This window comes from Rhea pennata, chromosome 2, assembly GCF_028389875.1.
Source record: "Rhea pennata isolate bPtePen1 chromosome 2, bPtePen1.pri, whole genome shotgun sequence".
Lineage (NCBI taxonomy): Eukaryota > Metazoa > Chordata > Aves > Rheiformes > Rheidae > Rhea > Rhea pennata.
The window spans coordinates 10,229,092-10,247,162 of record NC_084664.1 but is presented as its reverse complement, the minus strand read 5'-3'; the positions used below and the strand labels follow the sequence as shown (position 1 = coordinate 10,247,162).

Here is an 18,071-nt window from a genome sequence, read left to right as displayed (position 1 = left end):
TCTATCCGTATATGCCTTATACCCTTGGGACATGACTGGCCCAACAGGACTGACAGCTCTCGGATGGCAGGAGACATACGGACCTGGGCACGTGAGACATTAGCAAGGCTTCTAGCTCTGACAAGCTGTGACAGTCTGGCTAGCAGGTAGTGAAAAAATTGTCAGATATGGCTAGAGCCAAGACTCAGGATCTCCTGCTCATCCAGGAACCATCAAATTTCTATTTGACAAGTTTTTCCCTCTCTGAACCACAGCGTCAGAATGTGACGCCCAAGGCAACCGTCCTTGTACTGCCACTGCTGCATCGCGGACTGGCAGTGTGTTTTGGCTGCTTTCCTTGAAAACTCAGTTTTCAACAAATTTATGTTTATACATAAACGTGACTAAACTAAGAGCTGCAGGCAGGTAAAAATCTGTTTTCCCCAGAAACAAAGTCATGTCTGAAGTAATTTACTAAGTTAGAACAAAAATGTACGAGATGTTGGGAATAATAATTAATGCAGATTCATTTTCTTTCTTTCTTTTTTTTTTTTTTTTTTTTTTTAACCCCCACAACCCAGTAGTTGTAATTTTAGACTATAAGGTTGAAACCATCTCCTCTAATTGCACAGCAGCACCTGCATCACAGCGCCTCAGGCAGCTGCAGCAAGTGAGCTGATTCAGACCCATAAAACACTAGGCAATATTTCCTCGGGCAGCAAAGGGTGCCAAGTTCTGATCACCTAGGAAAGTAACTGAGCAAGGAACTGACAGCCTGCCACATTTCAAGGAAGATGGTTTTAGGTTTGTCTTGAAGAGCAGAGTTACCTCCATTTCCCAACTGCAGCAGTGTGTTTCCGTTTATATGTCATTAAACCACAGACATGCTGAAGCGCTGGGTCTCCCGCAATCTCTGCAAAAAAGTGTAATTAATGCGGTAGCTACTGCCATCTAACAGGAATGATTTTTACTTACCGAGGTCTCATGCAGCTACTGCAGCCACAGTTTCTAGGGACTTGCACAGATTTTCTTTGCCCAAATTCAGCTTCAAAACGTAAAATCTGAGGTTTGGCACAGTTGTTTGTGAAGGAACTCTTCGTATGCACTCATCAAAGCTGTGACTTAGGTATCACAGAGACGGTCCAGTCAAAACAGTGTCAGTGCTTCTGCTGCCCATACTGCTCTACTAATTGGTACGATTTTTTAGAAATATTTTTATTAACATTTTTTCCTCTTTTGTCTTTTGCATGTGAGATTTAACTGTGGGGAAATAGCCATTTTGTTGTACACCTAAAAGCTGCCAATAAAAACAACGCAAACAGAACCGCCCCTCCCGAAACTATAGTTTAATATGTAGTTTGAAGGCAACAAAAGAAACGGCCCAGTCAATATTGTTATACAAAGAAAGGTACATTTTTCTTAAACATTTGAGTGGAAAGTGAAAGCAAGAGCAAGAGAAGGTATTTTCTTATCAAAAGACTGACATTGATATTATTCTTTATGTCTAGTAAAATCTGATTTTCACAAGCAGTAAGACTGATAACTCCAACTTAAAAAGCTGAGAAAAGCAGGTGAAAATAGCATAAAGCTATGCTGCGATCTTTAAACCCAATATAATTGGGCAAAGTCAGATCATCATGGGCTTTTTATTTTAACTTCGAATCCATCTGAGATCTCTTCCTGACCCACAGTCACATAAACAATTCACAGAATTAGCTGATATATTCAACACTTTTTAAAAAAAGTTACTTTCTTCCAAAACAGACTCACCAGCAGTTATGCCATCTAGTGGCCTGTTTTTTCAAAGTACAACGATTAGTTATTAAAAGCTTTGGTTAAAACTGTAGAATACTGATCACTATATGTTAAAAAAAAAAAGAAAAAGAAAAGAAAAAAAAGAATAAAAGAAAGGTTAGAATATCCAGTGCTGAGCACTGCTGCTGACTGGAAGTACAATCTAAGAGAAATTCAGCCTCTTCTCTTAATGTCAATAATCGACTTGAAGTACAGATACTGAAAAGGCATGTTACAGAAAATACTTTTTCCCCTTTCTTTAGAAGGGTCCCATATAACCTTCAAACTTGTAACTAGTATGTAGAGTAAAGCAATTGTTTACATCGAAACATCAGATGCTTTACAGCAATACCATTCCCCTCATTCTCTGTTCTGGGTCTGAAAGGCTTACGTAAAGCTTTGTATTGTCATGTAGACCTCATTTTTCCCATATATGTTTTATTTGAAAAACAGAATTATAGTTTCAGTCTGGATTCTTTTGCTTGCAAAGCCTTGCTTGCTAGTTCAACTCTTTCTTTTAAGAAGCTAGCTTCTTCACCGCTTTTGTGGGCTTGCACATTTTTCAGTAAGAAGTGGGTAAGGAAAAGCTTCAAACCTTCCCGTAGCATTCCCAATTTCGGGTTCTCAGATATCCTGTAAAAATACAGATGAAAACAGTATTAAATTTCCTTCTGTTGATAAGTTAAGTTTTTAAATTTTTGTTCTCCAAACAGACCTGCGGGAAAAAAAAACTCAAGCTATAAAAGGAGCTTTTCTGAAGAGGCTTTCAAATTAACAGTAAGTCTACGTTGGTTTGGCAAACAGCCCAATGCACTCAATGTGCAATTGGTCCTCAACAAAATGGAATATTAATGTAAACAACTACATTACAGTCAAATCTGAGGCAAACACCCTCTTCAAACTTCCTTGTGTTTCAGCATAATGGTTAGAATGACATCACTTAACTTCTCTACCTAACACAACACTGCAAGTTTAATAGAACAAAATCACAGAATCACAGAAGAGTTTGTCAGAACAGACCTCTGCAGGTGATTTTGTCCAACCTCCTATGACAGTAGGGCTAACATTCAGGTGTGGGCAGGCTGCTCAGTCTTACCCACTCAAGTCCCATGCATCTCCAAGGACAGAGATTCCTCAGCCTCTGGGTAAGCCACTCCTCTGCATAACCACTTTATGAGCAGTCTTTACTTATTTCTGATCAGCATTTTCCTGCCGCAATTTGTGATCACTGCTGCTTTTCCTTTCACAGTACACCTCTGAGAAGAATCTGCTTCCATTTTCTTTATAATCTTCCTTTAGGTAAGGTGAAAACCACCCTCTCAATCTTCATCTTCTCCTCTCCAGGCTAAAACCCCAAGTTCCTCAGCTTCACCTTGTACATTGTGCTCCAGCCCCCCCCCAGCCATTTCAGCTGCCCTCTTCCAGACTCTCTCCAGTTTGTCAGACTCACTCTAGCACTGGGAAAACCTGATACAAGGCACAGCATTCGAGGTGCAGACCCCTAAGTGGCAAGCAGAGGGGAACGATACTTTTGCTAACGTAGCCCAGTATGCAATTAGTCTTCATCACTGCAAGTGCGTGCTGCTGCTGCCTTGTGCTTAACTCCTTGTCCTCAAGGGCCTCCAGATAGTCTTCTGTAGTCCTGTTCCCAGCTAGTCACTCCCCAGCCTGGACTGCTGCAGGTGGTTATTCTGTTCCAGGTGCAGGACTTTGCATTCCTCTCTGTTCCACTTTGCAGTTCCTGTTGCCCCATACATTCAGCTTGTCAGGGCATAACTGAATAGTAGCTGCATCCTCCACCTTATCAGCTGCTCTCCTCAGTTTGAATTTTATCTGTGATGACTAGTAAAAAGTTACTTCATTTTGGTTGAACTGTTTTCAAAGTATAGAAACCACTGTTACAGTTCACACACTAAATGTTTATACAGCGATAAAAGGTCAGCCACCTGAAAAACAAACAACTAACCTCCCCAAACAACAACAACAAAAATCTTCCTTCCTGGATTAAGTTACAAATTAAGGCTGTTTCCAGAAGAAATAGAGTACAAGTGAGAACACTGGGTTTCTTGTGACCTATATTCTTCCAGACTGTATTAGGGATGAGTCCAAAGCACTGTAAACAAACTTTACAGAACTTGAGGATATTTACTGGTATCTTTGTAGCACGTTAAAAATAAATAAATAAAGGAGGAGTCAGAGTTACATTTTAGTCTCTTCAGTAGAATTATTTCTTTTGATCACTTTGGAGAAGGATTTAACAAAGGATCCCTGTCCCATATACAGAAAAAAGATATCTGGACACCATTATTTTGAAAAAAATCTAATCTTTCACTCAGTAACATTTCTTTATTTTCTTCCCTAAAGAAATCTGTGAGCCACAAAAATTGCTGTGAGATTGAATCTCACTACACACAGACGGTAAAGCAATAAGGAAAGCAAGTAAGTACAGAGCTCTGTTCATGAGAATTCAATGACCAAAATGACACACTGAGTATGTGAAAGCCTTAATTATTTTGTGCAGAATTTTACACAGTTCTATCTATACCAGATTCTATATTAACACATAAATTATATATTCCCCCCTCTGCCCCTTGCTTTAAGGGATGGACAGCTGGTATTTAGAGAAGGCACTGTGTACTTCCAAATAAAATAGGCAAACCTCTCATTTGTTTAATCACTACTCACCAAGGGTTCCCTGGAGATCTCTCTGATCACTTACCTCCCAAAAATGTCACTAAGATCTTCAGCATCTGTTTTGATTAATAGCGTGCTTAATACTTGTCGCAAGAAATGGACATTGGGTTTATCTAGTTCACTGAATTCAATTACCTAGTTAACCATAGAGAGAGAATTAGAGTAACAATTCAAGTATTTCACACAACTGAACTCTCTTTACAACAAACAGCTTTTAGCACATTGACTGGCCTTCCCTATATCCTGAGTCTGAAGTTCAACACAGAACAGTGAGGTGAGAACATTGCCCCCAAAAGTCAAGCAATAAGAAAGCAGTGAAGTTTCTAAGGAATAACCTGTCCACTAGTGCCAGAATAGCAGGATATATTTTTCCAGGAAGATAAATAGTTCAAAATTGAGGACAACATAGAATACTGCCTGCTTAATATGTTTCAGTTACTCTTTTGAAATAAATTCTACACACTCCTCTTCTTGAAATCCAAGTGCTCAGTAGATTTCTACTTGTTCTATAAAATCAACATTGGGTAAAGGTCATGGCATGAAATTCACTGATGAAATTTGCTAATGTAGGGTTCTTAGTTCTAAATCTGGATACTGCAAAAAACCAAAAACCCAACGTTCTTACAACTATTCTCTATATAGAATGGTCCAGGGTAGTCAAACTATTAAAATCCCTGCAGATCTAGCATGTTTTCATTAAAGCCTTTCGCAATAGTTTGATTTGGTCAAACCTAAATCTCACCCCACATCATCACCAACAGAACTGCTTGTAGCTCTGTACCATCGTTTGTACTGCTCTGAGAAGGTTTACTGGTTTGGGAGCAACATCTAGCCCAAATTGGTTCTCTGGGTTTATTACTGCAGCAAAACCATTCTCCTTGATTAGGGAACATGTGGTAGTGTGACACAAAAGCCCATAAGTTTTTGTGCAGGAGCCACCTGGGAACTAGCATAGAGGGTGGCAAGTCAGAGCTACTGAGGCCTTTCCAGACTGAAGTTATCTCCTGATACTTTTTATTAAAAGCATTCTTCAGGAAGCATCCATATTCTCCAGGACCTTGATACTCTTGGGTCAGTCCAGCTCCTCTTTCCCCATAGATTACTGGGGAACATTATTGTTACCAATGGGAGCATTAATACATTTGCTTATTAAGCTGGTAATTTTAGGATAGCTTTCATCTTAGCTCATCACTAGCTGAATTACTAGCTAGGTAACAGAGAACATGCATTTTCCACAAAACTAGCAAACATAAGGAGAACATAGAAATATTTTAAGAAACATACCAACCTTGAGAACTGAAAGCGGTAACGATTTTGTCCTTAACAAGTGAACTAACAGTGAAATCAAATTGGAGACAGCAGTGGTTGACAGGTTTCCCAAGTCTCGGATTTTATCCCAAATACTGAACTGAAATGTCATCTAGATGGCAAAATAGGAAACACCATAAATCAAGCAACTATTTAAACAAGGAATAACGCAACAACTCCTTTTTGTCTTCTATTCTTTATGAACACCTGCTTGTTTAAGAGATATTCAGTAAGACTATTCAATTCTTTTAAAAAGTGTAAAACAGAAAGAAGCAAATCTGTTGCAGAAATTACTTTGTTTCCTACTTAGATCTGACCATGGGTGTGTCTTACTAACTGCACAGGTACATGAGTATAATTTTTGTCAGGATCAAGATCTGCATAGGTATTTCTCTGCTCTCAGATATTTAACGAATGTCTTTCTAACCACAACAATGACACCACAATAAAGCATAAACAGGTATTTCTTCACCTGGAATCGTCTTTCATATTCACAAAACTTGCTGGCCAAAAACGCATAAAAGGGGTTATATGTCTTCTCCTGTAAGCAACAGTAAAGGATAATGTGAACAATTTCTCTCTCTTGTTGATCTTTCAGTCCAAGCCTAGAATTTAGTAAGAGAATAAAAAATAGTTTAGTAAGGAAAAACAACTGCCCCAAAGATTTACAGTCAACACATGAGAATAATATAAGAGGAGGAAAAAAAACAGCCACTCTTAATTCTAGTTGTTAAAAAGCCCTTAAAACGCCAAGTGGAAACAAACTGCTAAGACTGCAGACTAACCCAACATCCCTGTACAGAAACACTACGTGTATTGGAATGCAGTAGTATGGTAATGCAGTAGTACCACTGCTAAAGGACTGGCTGCAAAAACAAGACTGCAAGGTCAGGAGTGGAATGAGACAAGTATAATCAGTCCCTGGGGAAGGAAACGTAGCCCACCCCATGTTTGTACCTCTCCACAAATGGAAACAGAGGAGAGGGCCCTGCTTTCACCGAGTCAGTCCCTACTGGAAAGTCCAAACCTTTGAAAGCTGTAGTAGTATTGCAGCAAGCACTGCAACATGGTAAACCAACATAGAGTGTAAATAGTGAGGTAAAAACTGTAGGATGTTATTTTGGTTACCTCACACTTGTATCTGTGGTCATAGGAAAGAAAAACAGCCTTTGGATCAATATAAGCCTGTTAGGAGAAACACATGTCCAGGACTTTTCACTTCTGTGGTACTTACTGGAGATTAAAAAGATATTAAGGCATTTTTCTTATTTAATTGATGAAACTCTTTTCATCTCTAGGTCAGTTCAACTCCATGTTAGATAATAACTTAAAGTTCATCTTTGTTTGACAGTAGCCTAAGAAGATGCAGTCAGTGATTTCAGACCTTAGAAAAAAAATCCTGAAGAAAATAAGTCTGTATCAATGAGTACCTCTGCTGGCTGTCTCAGCATAAAGGCCAAGGACTCCATAGCCTTCACACTTAAATAGCTGACCAGTCTGAACGAGGGCTGAGACACTTTGGCAAGAAACAGTAACTAACTTGCAATGTACCTGCTCTGTGAATAATATGATTTAGTTTCCAGGGCTGTCAAACGCTTGGCAGCATTAAAACCAATTAAAATGAAAAATGTTTAATATTATAATCTGAATAATGTCAAATGAAATTATTTTCATTGCTTTAAGCTCAAGTTTCATCTGGCATTAGTAAACTCAAATGTATTTTCTAAGTAAATTAGACTCTACCAGAACTTGATCTACAGATTGCAGAGTACAGATTGTCAGGGCTCGTGTCTACTCTCCGTTGGTAGTGTACCCCTCCAGGCATCTGCCATTGCATTTGATCACAGATACATACCAGATTTAGAGAGAAAATATTTAGCAAAAAGCCCAAAACAAAACAGAATTTAAGGTTTTGCAATATGAAAATCTGGGATAATTTCTATGTTGATTGCTAATCAGCAGCAACAACTTCAAGTTTTGTTCTCTCAAAAGAAAGTATCGCTCTAAATGCCAGGCCAGTACTGTCAATCTCTTGCTCTCCCATCAGTCAAGTTCCATCTGATTTTGTTATAGAGCAACTAATTTTTTCTTTTGGGGTGGGGAGGGGGGACATGGGGACAGAAACCCCCCACAGTTCTCAGCCAGCTGAAATGAATTTAATAGATGACTTGTGAAATTATAATTCAGCCACTAATTTGGTACATTCTTATTTTCCTTGCTCATCATCACTTCTGCCACAAATCATTTATTTTGGAAATATTCATGTTGCCAGATGGTTGTAACCAAGTAAATCAGTATTTTGATATTCAACTTTGTTCTTATCTTCAGTTCACACACCTAGCAGTGCTTTCTCTTTTTAAATCTGACATTCCTAAAAATCAAGAATTGAAGAGTCAGGATTGTCTTTCAATGCTTAGCTCCATTATAAAGCTATAAAGATTTGCTAACTCAATAATCTTGGAGAAAGAAGCTGCAGCCACCTCACCTATTAAATCATTCGTAAGGTGCAACATGACCAGAGACTTGTATGTTTTAGACCACTTAAAAATGTTTCCCCCAAGTATGGAATAATCGCCTCTAAAGTAGGTTAGTTTTCACTAGTGAAAGCCTGAGAGAATCACCTTTATATCAAAAAAACCCAACATTCCAAGAGATCTTTTTATGTCAATTCAAGTGATTTTAGCAGATGCAATCACATACTCACAATCCTGAGTATACAGACAACATTGTAGCAGGATATCCTCAACTTCTACAACTGTTTCAATTCTTTATGTAATGTTAATTTTCTCAATTTCTGAAACTCTGTGAAACAGCTTAAAAAAATGCCTCTCCATCAAACCTAAGTGTTAATTCCCCCTCCTATATGGATCTGTGGTCAGATGCTTAAATGGATCAGGGCTCACTCTCTCCTCTGTGTCTCCAGACCTACTCCCAAACCTCCCTTCACACTGGCACTTCTGCAGTCAGAGGTTGAGCCACTTCAGGGAGCTATTCTGGCTACAAACTGATCACCTTCATTTGCTGAAAGGAGAAGAAAGATAGGCACAACTACAGCAGCCTGCATTTAGAATGATTTGAATTGCCATTGAACCACATCTCAACTCTGTCAGAGAGTTAGCAGCAGATAAATCAACAAGCATAGTTAAAATATATGTACTTCTCATGCACTTCTTCAAGAGACTGACACCAAACATATGAGTATAAATTCTCATACACTTTGGAAAGCATAATCACATTAAATTTTTAATTCCTTTACTGACAAATCTGCGTACTTTCCATTATTCTCTGCCAGACACAGGATGATTTGAGAATTCTTCTCTCTGTGCGTTTGCTGTATAAAAATCAGTTTCAACACATAGCAGGAAATCTGCAGACACAGTTTTTCTGCCAAGTCTGTGTGTATACAGATTTGTATACTGGTTTAAATAGCAAGGATGAGAGTCAAGGATCAATTTGCAAATTGAACTACCAGGCCTTGGCAAGAACTGCAGCAGCAGCTAATTTCTTTTAATTGAATAGGCCATATTAAGATATTGGAAAGACTCCATCAGTCTTAAATCCAAGTTGTGTTTTACAGAAGTGGCATTTAATCAAATATTAGTGGACTTTATTACAAAGACTATTTTGGTTTGGTTAGCAAATTAAATAATTGCATGCCATCCTGATAGGACAACTCCCTTGAATTACAAAGCTGGAACAGAAGAGTTCAGACCTGATCTCTCCCCTCCCAGTTACTACAAACTTACAATTAGTATTCTGACAAACACAAAGAATAGCTTAGTTTGAGCTCTTCGCTGATCACATCATCTTCTAAAGAGCTGTTTGCCAAATGGTAGGGGAACCAGTCTTAACAGGAGAGGTGACCCTGGAGCAAATCCAAAACTAATAAATTCTGCAGGACTGAAGTGGAGGTGCTAAAACATTACCAGATCATGCAAGTATGGACAGAGGTCTACAAGGTGACCTAACATGGCAGCAAGAGGGGGCAAGGAGCAAAGGAAGAGGCAGCAGTAAAGAAATCTAGCTATAAACCCAAGATATATTCAAAAGGGTCTTAGAGACTTGTCTTATGAAGAAGTAAGCCTGCAATAAACTTTCATATGCTGGACTGGGATCCTCAACTCCACTACAAAAACATACAGGCTCCACAAGTCGAAAGACGTTGTAAGTAACATAACAGTTCTGAACATACGTGACAATAACGAGGGCTATTCCTTTCCTCTGAGTGCCAGTCACCTCTTCCTGCTCCCTAAGTAGTCCTTAATCACATCAGGATTTTAGCCCCCTCCCTTAACCCCTTTACTCCCTTCTCAAGTGAATGCCAAGCTACTCACTCCTTTGATTGCATTCGCAGTTAAATGCTCTTAAGCGCAGCTCCAAAAGTTCCCTCTGCTCCACACCAACAATATTTTATTTTTCCACTCCTTCCCCCCCAAAAAAACTTTTTATCCCTGGACTTTCCTTTGTCCTCCTCTGCACTTACTTCAGAAGCTTTTCAAAGGCATCCAGGAAGTCTTCACTTGTCATTAAGACACAAAAAATACCTCTTCTGATATCAGTGTTCATTCTCTGCTTACGAGCAAGCTCCATTATCTTTGAACTCACCTGAAAAAAAAAGCATATTTTTAATGCTATTTTATTTACACTTGCTTGAAGAAAGCAATTTCAGCACAACCTCTAATATGACCATTAATGAAGAGCTCCAGGAAACTGAAGCATCAATCCAGCAGAGAGATACAAATCATCAGGAGCTTGCTTTTAGCTAGGGAAATCTAGTTAAATTGTGCCAATTATTTTTAAGAAGTGCTTCTCTAAAGGTAAATGACCACGGTCATCTTACCACGCTACTTTTAGTATCTGCTTAGATATATGCCATTCATTGACAGACAACACTACCTTGTAAGATTTCATGCTATTAATGCACTGTAGATCAAGTCTCTTCTTCCACTTCATGTAAGAAGTTACTTTTGCAATTCTACAGGATTAGAACAAAACTATATCATAATACTCGTAATACAGTTCTCAGGAAGGACATGCACAGTTTTTTAAATGATAAGAGCAGGTTTTATAATCCAAAGGCTTAATCTTCCAAGAGTCCATCAAGCTTGTTTTGGTGAGCTGCGAAAGGAGCTCATCCACCTGTATCAATATTCCAAATACTGCTGACAACACTGAGACTTGGATTTACCTTTCCTATATGCAATTTTTGCTGAGTCTTGCTGTTTGTATCTTCTATCATCGGTGCTCCACTCCAGGATGAACCTACAATCCACCAGCGACCAACCTTATCAGCATTGAGGAGAGATTCCAGGGAGACACGGAGCTGAGTTTCTTTTCCAGAACCACTGTTGTGAACCTTGAATAACAAAATCAAAAATCCAGAAGCTTTTAGTTGAAACATTTTTTGAAAAACAAATACTTTAAGGTAACAGCACAACTTAATAATCTTCATAAAGGTCTTTACATATTGCTTTTCACAACCTCTTCTTTCAGGCAGCAGCTTGAAAAGAATGTACAAGTTTTCCACATAATCTAATTCTTCAAATACAAAAAGTTACTTAAAGCTATGTTTAGAAACTTCTGAAGTTTAAAGTGATCATCAGTCAAAAAGTTCCAATCCTAAAATCAGATTAGAATTCAAATTTTATGTTAACATTGAAAATTAATTGGTTTTCCTTGCAAAAAGCTTTTGATCAAATAACATAATAAAATTGTGACAAGTTTTGTAGTATCAACAAGACAGCCTAAGAGTTGGATTTTTTTTGTTGTTGTTAAAAAAAGCTCCACCTACAGAAATAGCAGAAATAGATTACTTAGCTTATTTTTGCCTGGTCTATTATTGCCAACCTGAACATCCTGTACTTATACCAAGTTTCAAAAAACTGCAGTTCCCTAGGTGTGGTTGATAAGTAGTGCAGTTTTCAGGTTGGAAATAGATGGAGTCTAGAATCAGATTCAAATCTAGTGAAAAAGAATTAGTTCTCAATCCAATGAGATAGAAAATTACTTTCACATATTTATATTGAGTTGTTTTAGATATCTAAAATCCTCCAAGCAACTGGAACAATTTAAAAAGTGATTTTTTTTCTAAAGGAGTTTTAGACTGCTAAATGAATTCCAAAGTCCTATTCATAGCTCAGTAGGGCTCCATATACTACTTTTGTTACTTCTGAACACATAGTTTAAGAACAGCTGTACTACACATGTCAAGAAAGATCTTACCAGTGTTCTTTGCAATTTGCGGAGTTTTTCAACTGGTTCAGGATCATAACCAGGAATCTTACGCATGTCGTTATTTCTCAGTGCCAACATAGTCTCTAGCATAAAACGAACCTATTAGGAAAAGAAATGCTGCTGTGGATTATATGCTGAAGTAGTTTACTTAATAAAGTGTACTTTGAAATTACTGTTTTGTGAGAATAAGCAGCTCAGCTAGCAACATACATTGTATTTGTGTTCGAGTGATCTAAATCTCAGAGAATAATGCTTACTTTAACTCCCATTATCTTTGTTTGTGTTCAAGCTTCAATTCAAGGCTTAATCTGCTAAATAAATAAATGAATAGCCTGAATCATCATTTTTTTTAAGGTGTACAAAATATCATGAAACAGAAGTATTGTTCATTGTATAATACCACAGCAGTTCCAGTCACACCCACTACAAGCATGTATCTGTGTCTTAAGAAATAGGAGAGAATAACTCACAAGAAAAAAGTAACTCAACACAACAACTGGATACTAATGGTAACTTAGAATCTAACTGGACTATAGCATGAAATTTGTTAGTAAATTAACATATTTAACCAAGCACTTATTAAAGCCTATTCAGAATAGAAGATCTTTAACATACACATACCCTAGTCTGATCCTGAAGTTTCTTCTCCACTGTGTTTGCTTTGCCCTGTGCTTCACTAATCAGTTCCTTCAAAGCCAATGGATCATCTCTTCTTAACGAAAAGCCCACATTTTTCAGAAGAAACAAAATCAACTCAATATCCTTTTCTGTGAATGTGCTTACAAGCCTCTTCAGAATATCAAAGATCAGGAGGGAATGAACTACGTGGAAGTTATACAGATGGGCAATCAAAGCAAATAGATTTTCGCATTCTTTCCCTTCAGCATCACTTTTATAGACTTCATCAAACTTCTTCACCACAGCTTCCAGAAAGTGAGCACCAACCTATCAATAGTTCCGTTACGAGGAAGAAAAAAAAAATCCATGCAGTTAAAGATTTTTAAAACTTCTGAAAAACATTAAATTTGGGTGCAATGTCAATGTTAACTTTAAAGAAACACTGTTGTTCCTCTTCACTAATATGGATGCTATGCACTTAAATATACAAATAGTATCTAAACTCTTCCTAAAGTGTACATTACACCTCATGCACGTCATCCAGTTGCCTTTCAAAATCTGTGCAAGAAAAGTAAATGTTATGAAATCAAGGCACATATCTATTAGAATGTACTTGTGTCCACAATTTACACTGACACATGCTAGCATCTTCCCAGCTGCCAGATCAGCATGCTGCTACTGCCAGTCAAGCTGCATGTCTGAAATCAAATACAACAGAGTTTAGCACTCTAGAATAAAACATTTATTGGGGTGGGGTGGGGCGGGGGGAAGTGTGAAACAACCCCCAACATAACAAGTTTTCTCAGTTGCTGAGCATGATTTAGGCTGATTTTACAGTGGAGACAATTTTGGAATATCTATCTTTGTATTTATGAGGAGAAAATTGATGCTAAAGATTGAAATAAAAAGCCAAGATAGATGTGGGTAGATAATCAGCCTATTATTAACCTAATCAGCTAAGGTACAAACAAAGAAAAAAAAAATCTGTTATTGTTGTGCTAACATTTGCTGACTGATCTTATGTAAAGTTTAAATTCTCATAGTAGCACTGACTTGTATTGCAAGTCTTGAATAGTTCAGGTTTAAGCCTTACACAACAGTCATACTACACAATCATAAAAACAGAGATTGGAACTCCAGCTTCTCCATTGCCTGAACTTATTTTTAAATGCAGTTGTGTTACATTACCACAGTTTTGTGCAGTTCATATTCTAGGTTTATTTTACCGAAGAAAATAATGGAGCTTTATAATAATGTATTCAAATAGTGCAGACTCAAAAACTGTAAACAGTCACTGGTACAGAAGACAGTCTGTACCAGACCATACCAGACCACGGTATCAGCTATCTATTATTAGGTATTTTTAAGTGTCAACTTAAAGTTAACTCTAAAGTTAAGAACGAGAACACAACTTGATAGAAAAGTAATTCTGAAACATCTCAATCTCTTTAGAGATATTTCATTGAAATTAGCTAAAATCTTGCATTTGACACTATTAATTTCACCTTCTTATTAGTAAGCAAAATATCTCAATCATTTGTCAGGCTTATAAGTATAAAAAACTCCACCAGGTTTGCCAAACTTCTGGACGTTTTTGATGTTCTGGATTCATTTATAAACATAATTAGTTTCACTGACAATATACATGATTGGGCTTTAAAGAATCTCTACTGATATAAAGTGATTTCTGTAACTGCAAAGCTTTCCATATTTGGATACATATAATTCAAGAATGATGTCCTCATATACGCAAGAAAGTGGCAACGGATTAGTGTAATTAAAGATGAGAAAATCTGAAGAAAAGCTGAAATTCAACACTATAAATGGACGCAGAAAAAATTATTCACAATTTTAATGACATAAGCAATGCTTTTGTGACAATGAACAAGTGGTAATTCACGGAGAAAATAGATCAGTCTAAGAAAGGAAAAGGGGACCAAATATGTTACTTTAACTTGTGAATGTCTGGCTAATAACCTACAAATACAGCTACAACTGTCTTCTAATTTCTGCTTATATGTTACTATATAGCATCACTAGTGAGTGCAATATAGTGCCATGTATGCAGAAATAAAAAAGACAATCTAAACAAAATATCAAAGAAAACACTGCACAATACATGCTATAAAACAAAGTCAGTCCCAACCACAAGATTTACCTCAATTCCTACTGTATGATGAAGAATGCTGACCAAAAGGACATGCTCCATCATCAATCTTGTAGGCATTGCAACTGCAGTAACACAAGCATTCATAAGAATATCTGTTAGAGTTTCATTCATGTCCTTTCTACTGTTGGCCATGTAGAGCTCTTCCAGTTGTCCACTGATGGAGGACAAATTTGGTTCACTCAACCTGGTCAGAAATAAAATCTAAAGTTTACTATTCTTCTCTCTGTATAGTTTCACAATTTTCATCTAAATCATTTTTCTTAAGCTCCACTAGTTTTCTAAAAAGAAGAGTGAAAAACTGACTGAAAAGATGACCTTTTGTATTTTCCCTTGTTCACTAACCTGAAAACTGTAGTAAATATCATGATTTTGTTGGTACATAGTTAAGATCTGACAGGGATCTAACATTTAATGGGCACATTCCTACCGACACGTAGAGAATTACACCTAGCACTGACAAGCAACAGGTGTCTTAAACTTATTTTTGACATTCTCAACTTCTATAACTACCAACTCTGTTGGTAGAAATTCTTCAAAGATAACTACTATTAAGGATAGGAGACATGATTGCCAACTTAAAATCAGTTTGCAAAGAGAAAAGTCACATCCATGCCTCTTTTTTGGGAATGATGAGCACTGTCACATAGAAAGATTAATGACGTGCTTACTGCATTACCTATTAATGAGACCATTCACCATTTTCTTCAGTCTTCCCAATTCTTCTCTTTTTTTGTCATCTACTGCCTCCTGAGCTTTTCTCACTTGAGGGGGAACATACTTTGTAGCACTGAGACCAGGACTCTTACCAAGAAAAGAAAACAAAAAAGATAGCAGATGAGAATAGCATTTGAAATATTTGAACACAGGTACACATTTCTATTTAACATACGAAATTTTCAGCTAAGTGTGCTTTCTACCAGCCAAAAATTAATGCCAAAGGAACAACTGCATACAGAAAAAACATGCAACAAGTTATCAGTTATGATCAGCTTGATGGCAGCAAAATCCCTTTCTCTTTAATATTTATTTAAGCTCTTTTTCTTAAAGTTGACATCTTTGCTCTTCGCATCACCTAGCTGGACAACAGATGCCTTCAGAGACGAAAGCTTCAGATGGCCAAAGCGTTTCCCCATGTGGGCTAAACGATCTGGAGGTCCCTCTCTTCCACATCCCCCTACAAAAACCTTACGAAACATGCAGGACCTCTAGAGACACCCAGAAGAAGTCACACTTTGGCTTGTGACTGATAGTCCTCTTAACATAAGCTCCCAGTAGAAGTGGTTAATCCTGCTGCATCCCTGTTCTTAAATTCTTGCTCGGGGATAGCACCACTTTCCTTTCTTCTTCTGTTATTCGCTCATCTCGTATATACAGACAGGGCCACCGACCTCCCGCTTTTGGGTACTGCTAGGAGGAAACTTTACCCTCAGCACATCGTGCTTGTCGCTGGGACCTGGAAGCCCTCAGAAGAGGCAGCTGCTGGACCCCGCAGCGCTTCCACCCGAGACACCACGGTGCAGGGCCGGTCTGGGCGGCTTCGCGCTGCTCCCACGCAGACGCGGAGCCCGCTCCAAGGCGCGGCGGCGCCCGCTCGACGCCAAGCCCGTACCTGCTCCCGCTCCGGGGCCAAGCTCCCGCTGCCCTCGCTCTCCCAGAGGCCTCCCACCTCGGCTCCCTCCATCGCGTCAGAGGCGTCCTTCAGCTCCTCCTCGTCCTCTGGCCCCTCATCTTCTTCCATCTTCTCCTCGTCCTCGAGCCCCTCATCTTCCTCCTCCGGCTCCTCCTCTTCGAGCCCCTCATCCTCCTCCTCCACCTCTTCGTCCTCTGGCCCCTCACTTCCCTCCGCCGGCCCCCGGCCCTCGCCGCCGAGCCCCTGGCCGACCTCCTCATCGCTGCTGGCGTACAGCCCGGCGAGGGTGGCCCGGGAGCCCAGCGCGCCCAGCACGTAGCCCAGCCCGTCCCGCACGAAGCTCTGCGGCAGCTCGGCCGCCGCAGCCGCGGCCCCCGCCGCCTTCCTGCGGCGCTTGCCCAGCCCCAGGCGCCGCTCCAGCCGCCGGATCTCCTTCTCCTCCGCCGCGTTGGCTTCCAGCAGGGCCCGCTTCCGCGCCGAGGCGGCGGCCGCCGCGCTGCGGGCCGCGGCCGGGGCCGGGGCCGGCGACCGCGCCGCCTTCTGCTGTCGCCGCCGCGGCTCCGGCCGCTGCTGCTGCGCGGCAGCGGGGGGCGAGCCCGGCGCGGCGGGGCGGGCGGCCAAGGCCGGAGCCGGGCTGGCCGGGGCGGCGGGGGCCTCGCCCGGCTCCTCGCCTCGGAAGAGGCGGCGGCGGCGGCTCCGCTTGAGCCGGCGCTTCTCTTTCCTCACGTCCCGGCGGTTCCGCCGGCTCTGCTTCCCCGAGCCTTGCGGCGGCGGCGGCAGCTGGTCTCCGGCTGCCTGCACGAACTCCTGCACGGCCAGCCGCAGCCGGGCCAGCTTGCCGCCGTCGCCACGGGCGCGGCCCGCCCGTTTCATGCCCCGCTCAACCACACCGCGCTTGGGCGCCGCCATCTTGGGCTAGGGCCGCCCCTTCCCTTCCGCCGCGCGGCCGCCATTTCGGGCAGCAGCGCCCCCTGCCGGCGCGGCCTGGCCCGGCCCGGCCCGGCCCGGCCCCCCCGAGCCCAGCCCAGCGGCGTCCGCGCGCACACGCCGCGCTTGGGCCTCGGCGGCGGTGGCGGCGCGCAGCCGCTCGTCTGCCCGATCACGGGGAATTAACTGTCCTCTGCCACACTGCTGCTGTCAGCAGCAACACCGGTTGGCAGCTCGGTCTTATTTATAGCGCCCTTTGCTGTTGTTTCCCTCAGTGACCTTCCCACTTGCCAGCTTTGAAGGCTGCTGCCTGGTTTCAGTCAAGTTTTGACACGATGCCTGAAGCATCATGTCCCATCATGCCCCAAAACACTGAATTTCCCCAAATTCCGTGAAAATAGTTTGCTGGGTAGAGGAACTTCTCAGCTGAAAGAAGTGCTGCAAGGTGAGCTCAGACCTTAGCCGACTCCAGGCAGCGCGCGCGCGCGGAAGCGCGGTGTCCGAAAGGGTCCGCGCTGGGTCTCCGCGGAGCCGCGGCCCGCAGGAAACCGTGCTTCGTCCGCTTGTCGTGGGCTTCCTGGCCCCTCTTGAGCAGTGAAGTACCGCAGAGGAGTTGTTCCAGCTGAAAACTGTACATGTCATTAATATTCAGAAGATTGTTTTTGTTCTTGCTATGCATCTTTCCATCCTCTCATTACGTCATGTGTCCTGGATGCC

The 18,071-nt window shown here is 40.9% G+C and overlaps 1 protein-coding gene across 5 annotated transcripts; it reads right to left on the bottom strand.

Annotated features, from left to right (window-relative positions):
• Positions 1-1,168: 1,168 nt before the first annotated feature.
• NOM1 (nucleolar protein with MIF4G domain 1) lies at positions 1,169-17,340 on the bottom strand. 5 transcript variants are annotated; one of them, XM_062568831.1, is made up of 11 exons: positions 16,407-17,340; positions 15,474-15,598; positions 14,786-14,981; positions 12,631-12,954; positions 11,998-12,108; positions 10,964-11,131; positions 10,259-10,380; positions 6,248-6,380; positions 5,756-5,887; positions 4,493-4,602; positions 1,171-2,406 (listed from the first exon to the last, which is right to left on the bottom strand). In XM_062568831.1, the coding sequence occupies exons 1-11, from the start codon at positions 17,334-17,336 to the stop codon at positions 2,229-2,231; spliced, it is 2,529 nt and encodes an 842-aa protein (XP_062424815.1). In that variant the 5' UTR covers positions 17,337-17,340; the 3' UTR covers positions 1,171-2,228. The 5 variants fall into 5 exon arrangements, with proteins under 5 accessions (XP_062424818.1, XP_062424815.1, XP_062424816.1 ...); XM_062568832.1 differs by having other exon boundaries at positions 16,464-17,340; XM_062568833.1 differs by lacking the exon at positions 1,171-2,406 and adding an exon at positions 2,460-3,615.
• Between the last annotated feature and the right edge of the window lie 731 nt (positions 17,341-18,071).

What these genes read in the sequence shown, in the direction of transcription:
- NOM1 (XM_062568831.1), bottom strand. Translation starts at nt 17,336, where the DNA reads ATGGCGGCGCCCAAGCGCGGTGTGGTTGAGCGGGGCATGAAACGGGCG. An exon ending in GCAAATTGCAAAGAACACTG is followed by an intron (nt 11,132 to 11,997) that starts GTAAGATCTTTC and finishes TTGTTATTCAAG; the next exon opens with GTTCACAACAGTGGTTCTGG. An exon ending in TACCGCTTTCAGTTCTCAAG is followed by an intron (nt 4,603 to 5,755) that starts GTTGGTATGTTT and finishes ATGGTTAACTAG; the next exon opens with GTAATTGAATTCAGTGAACT.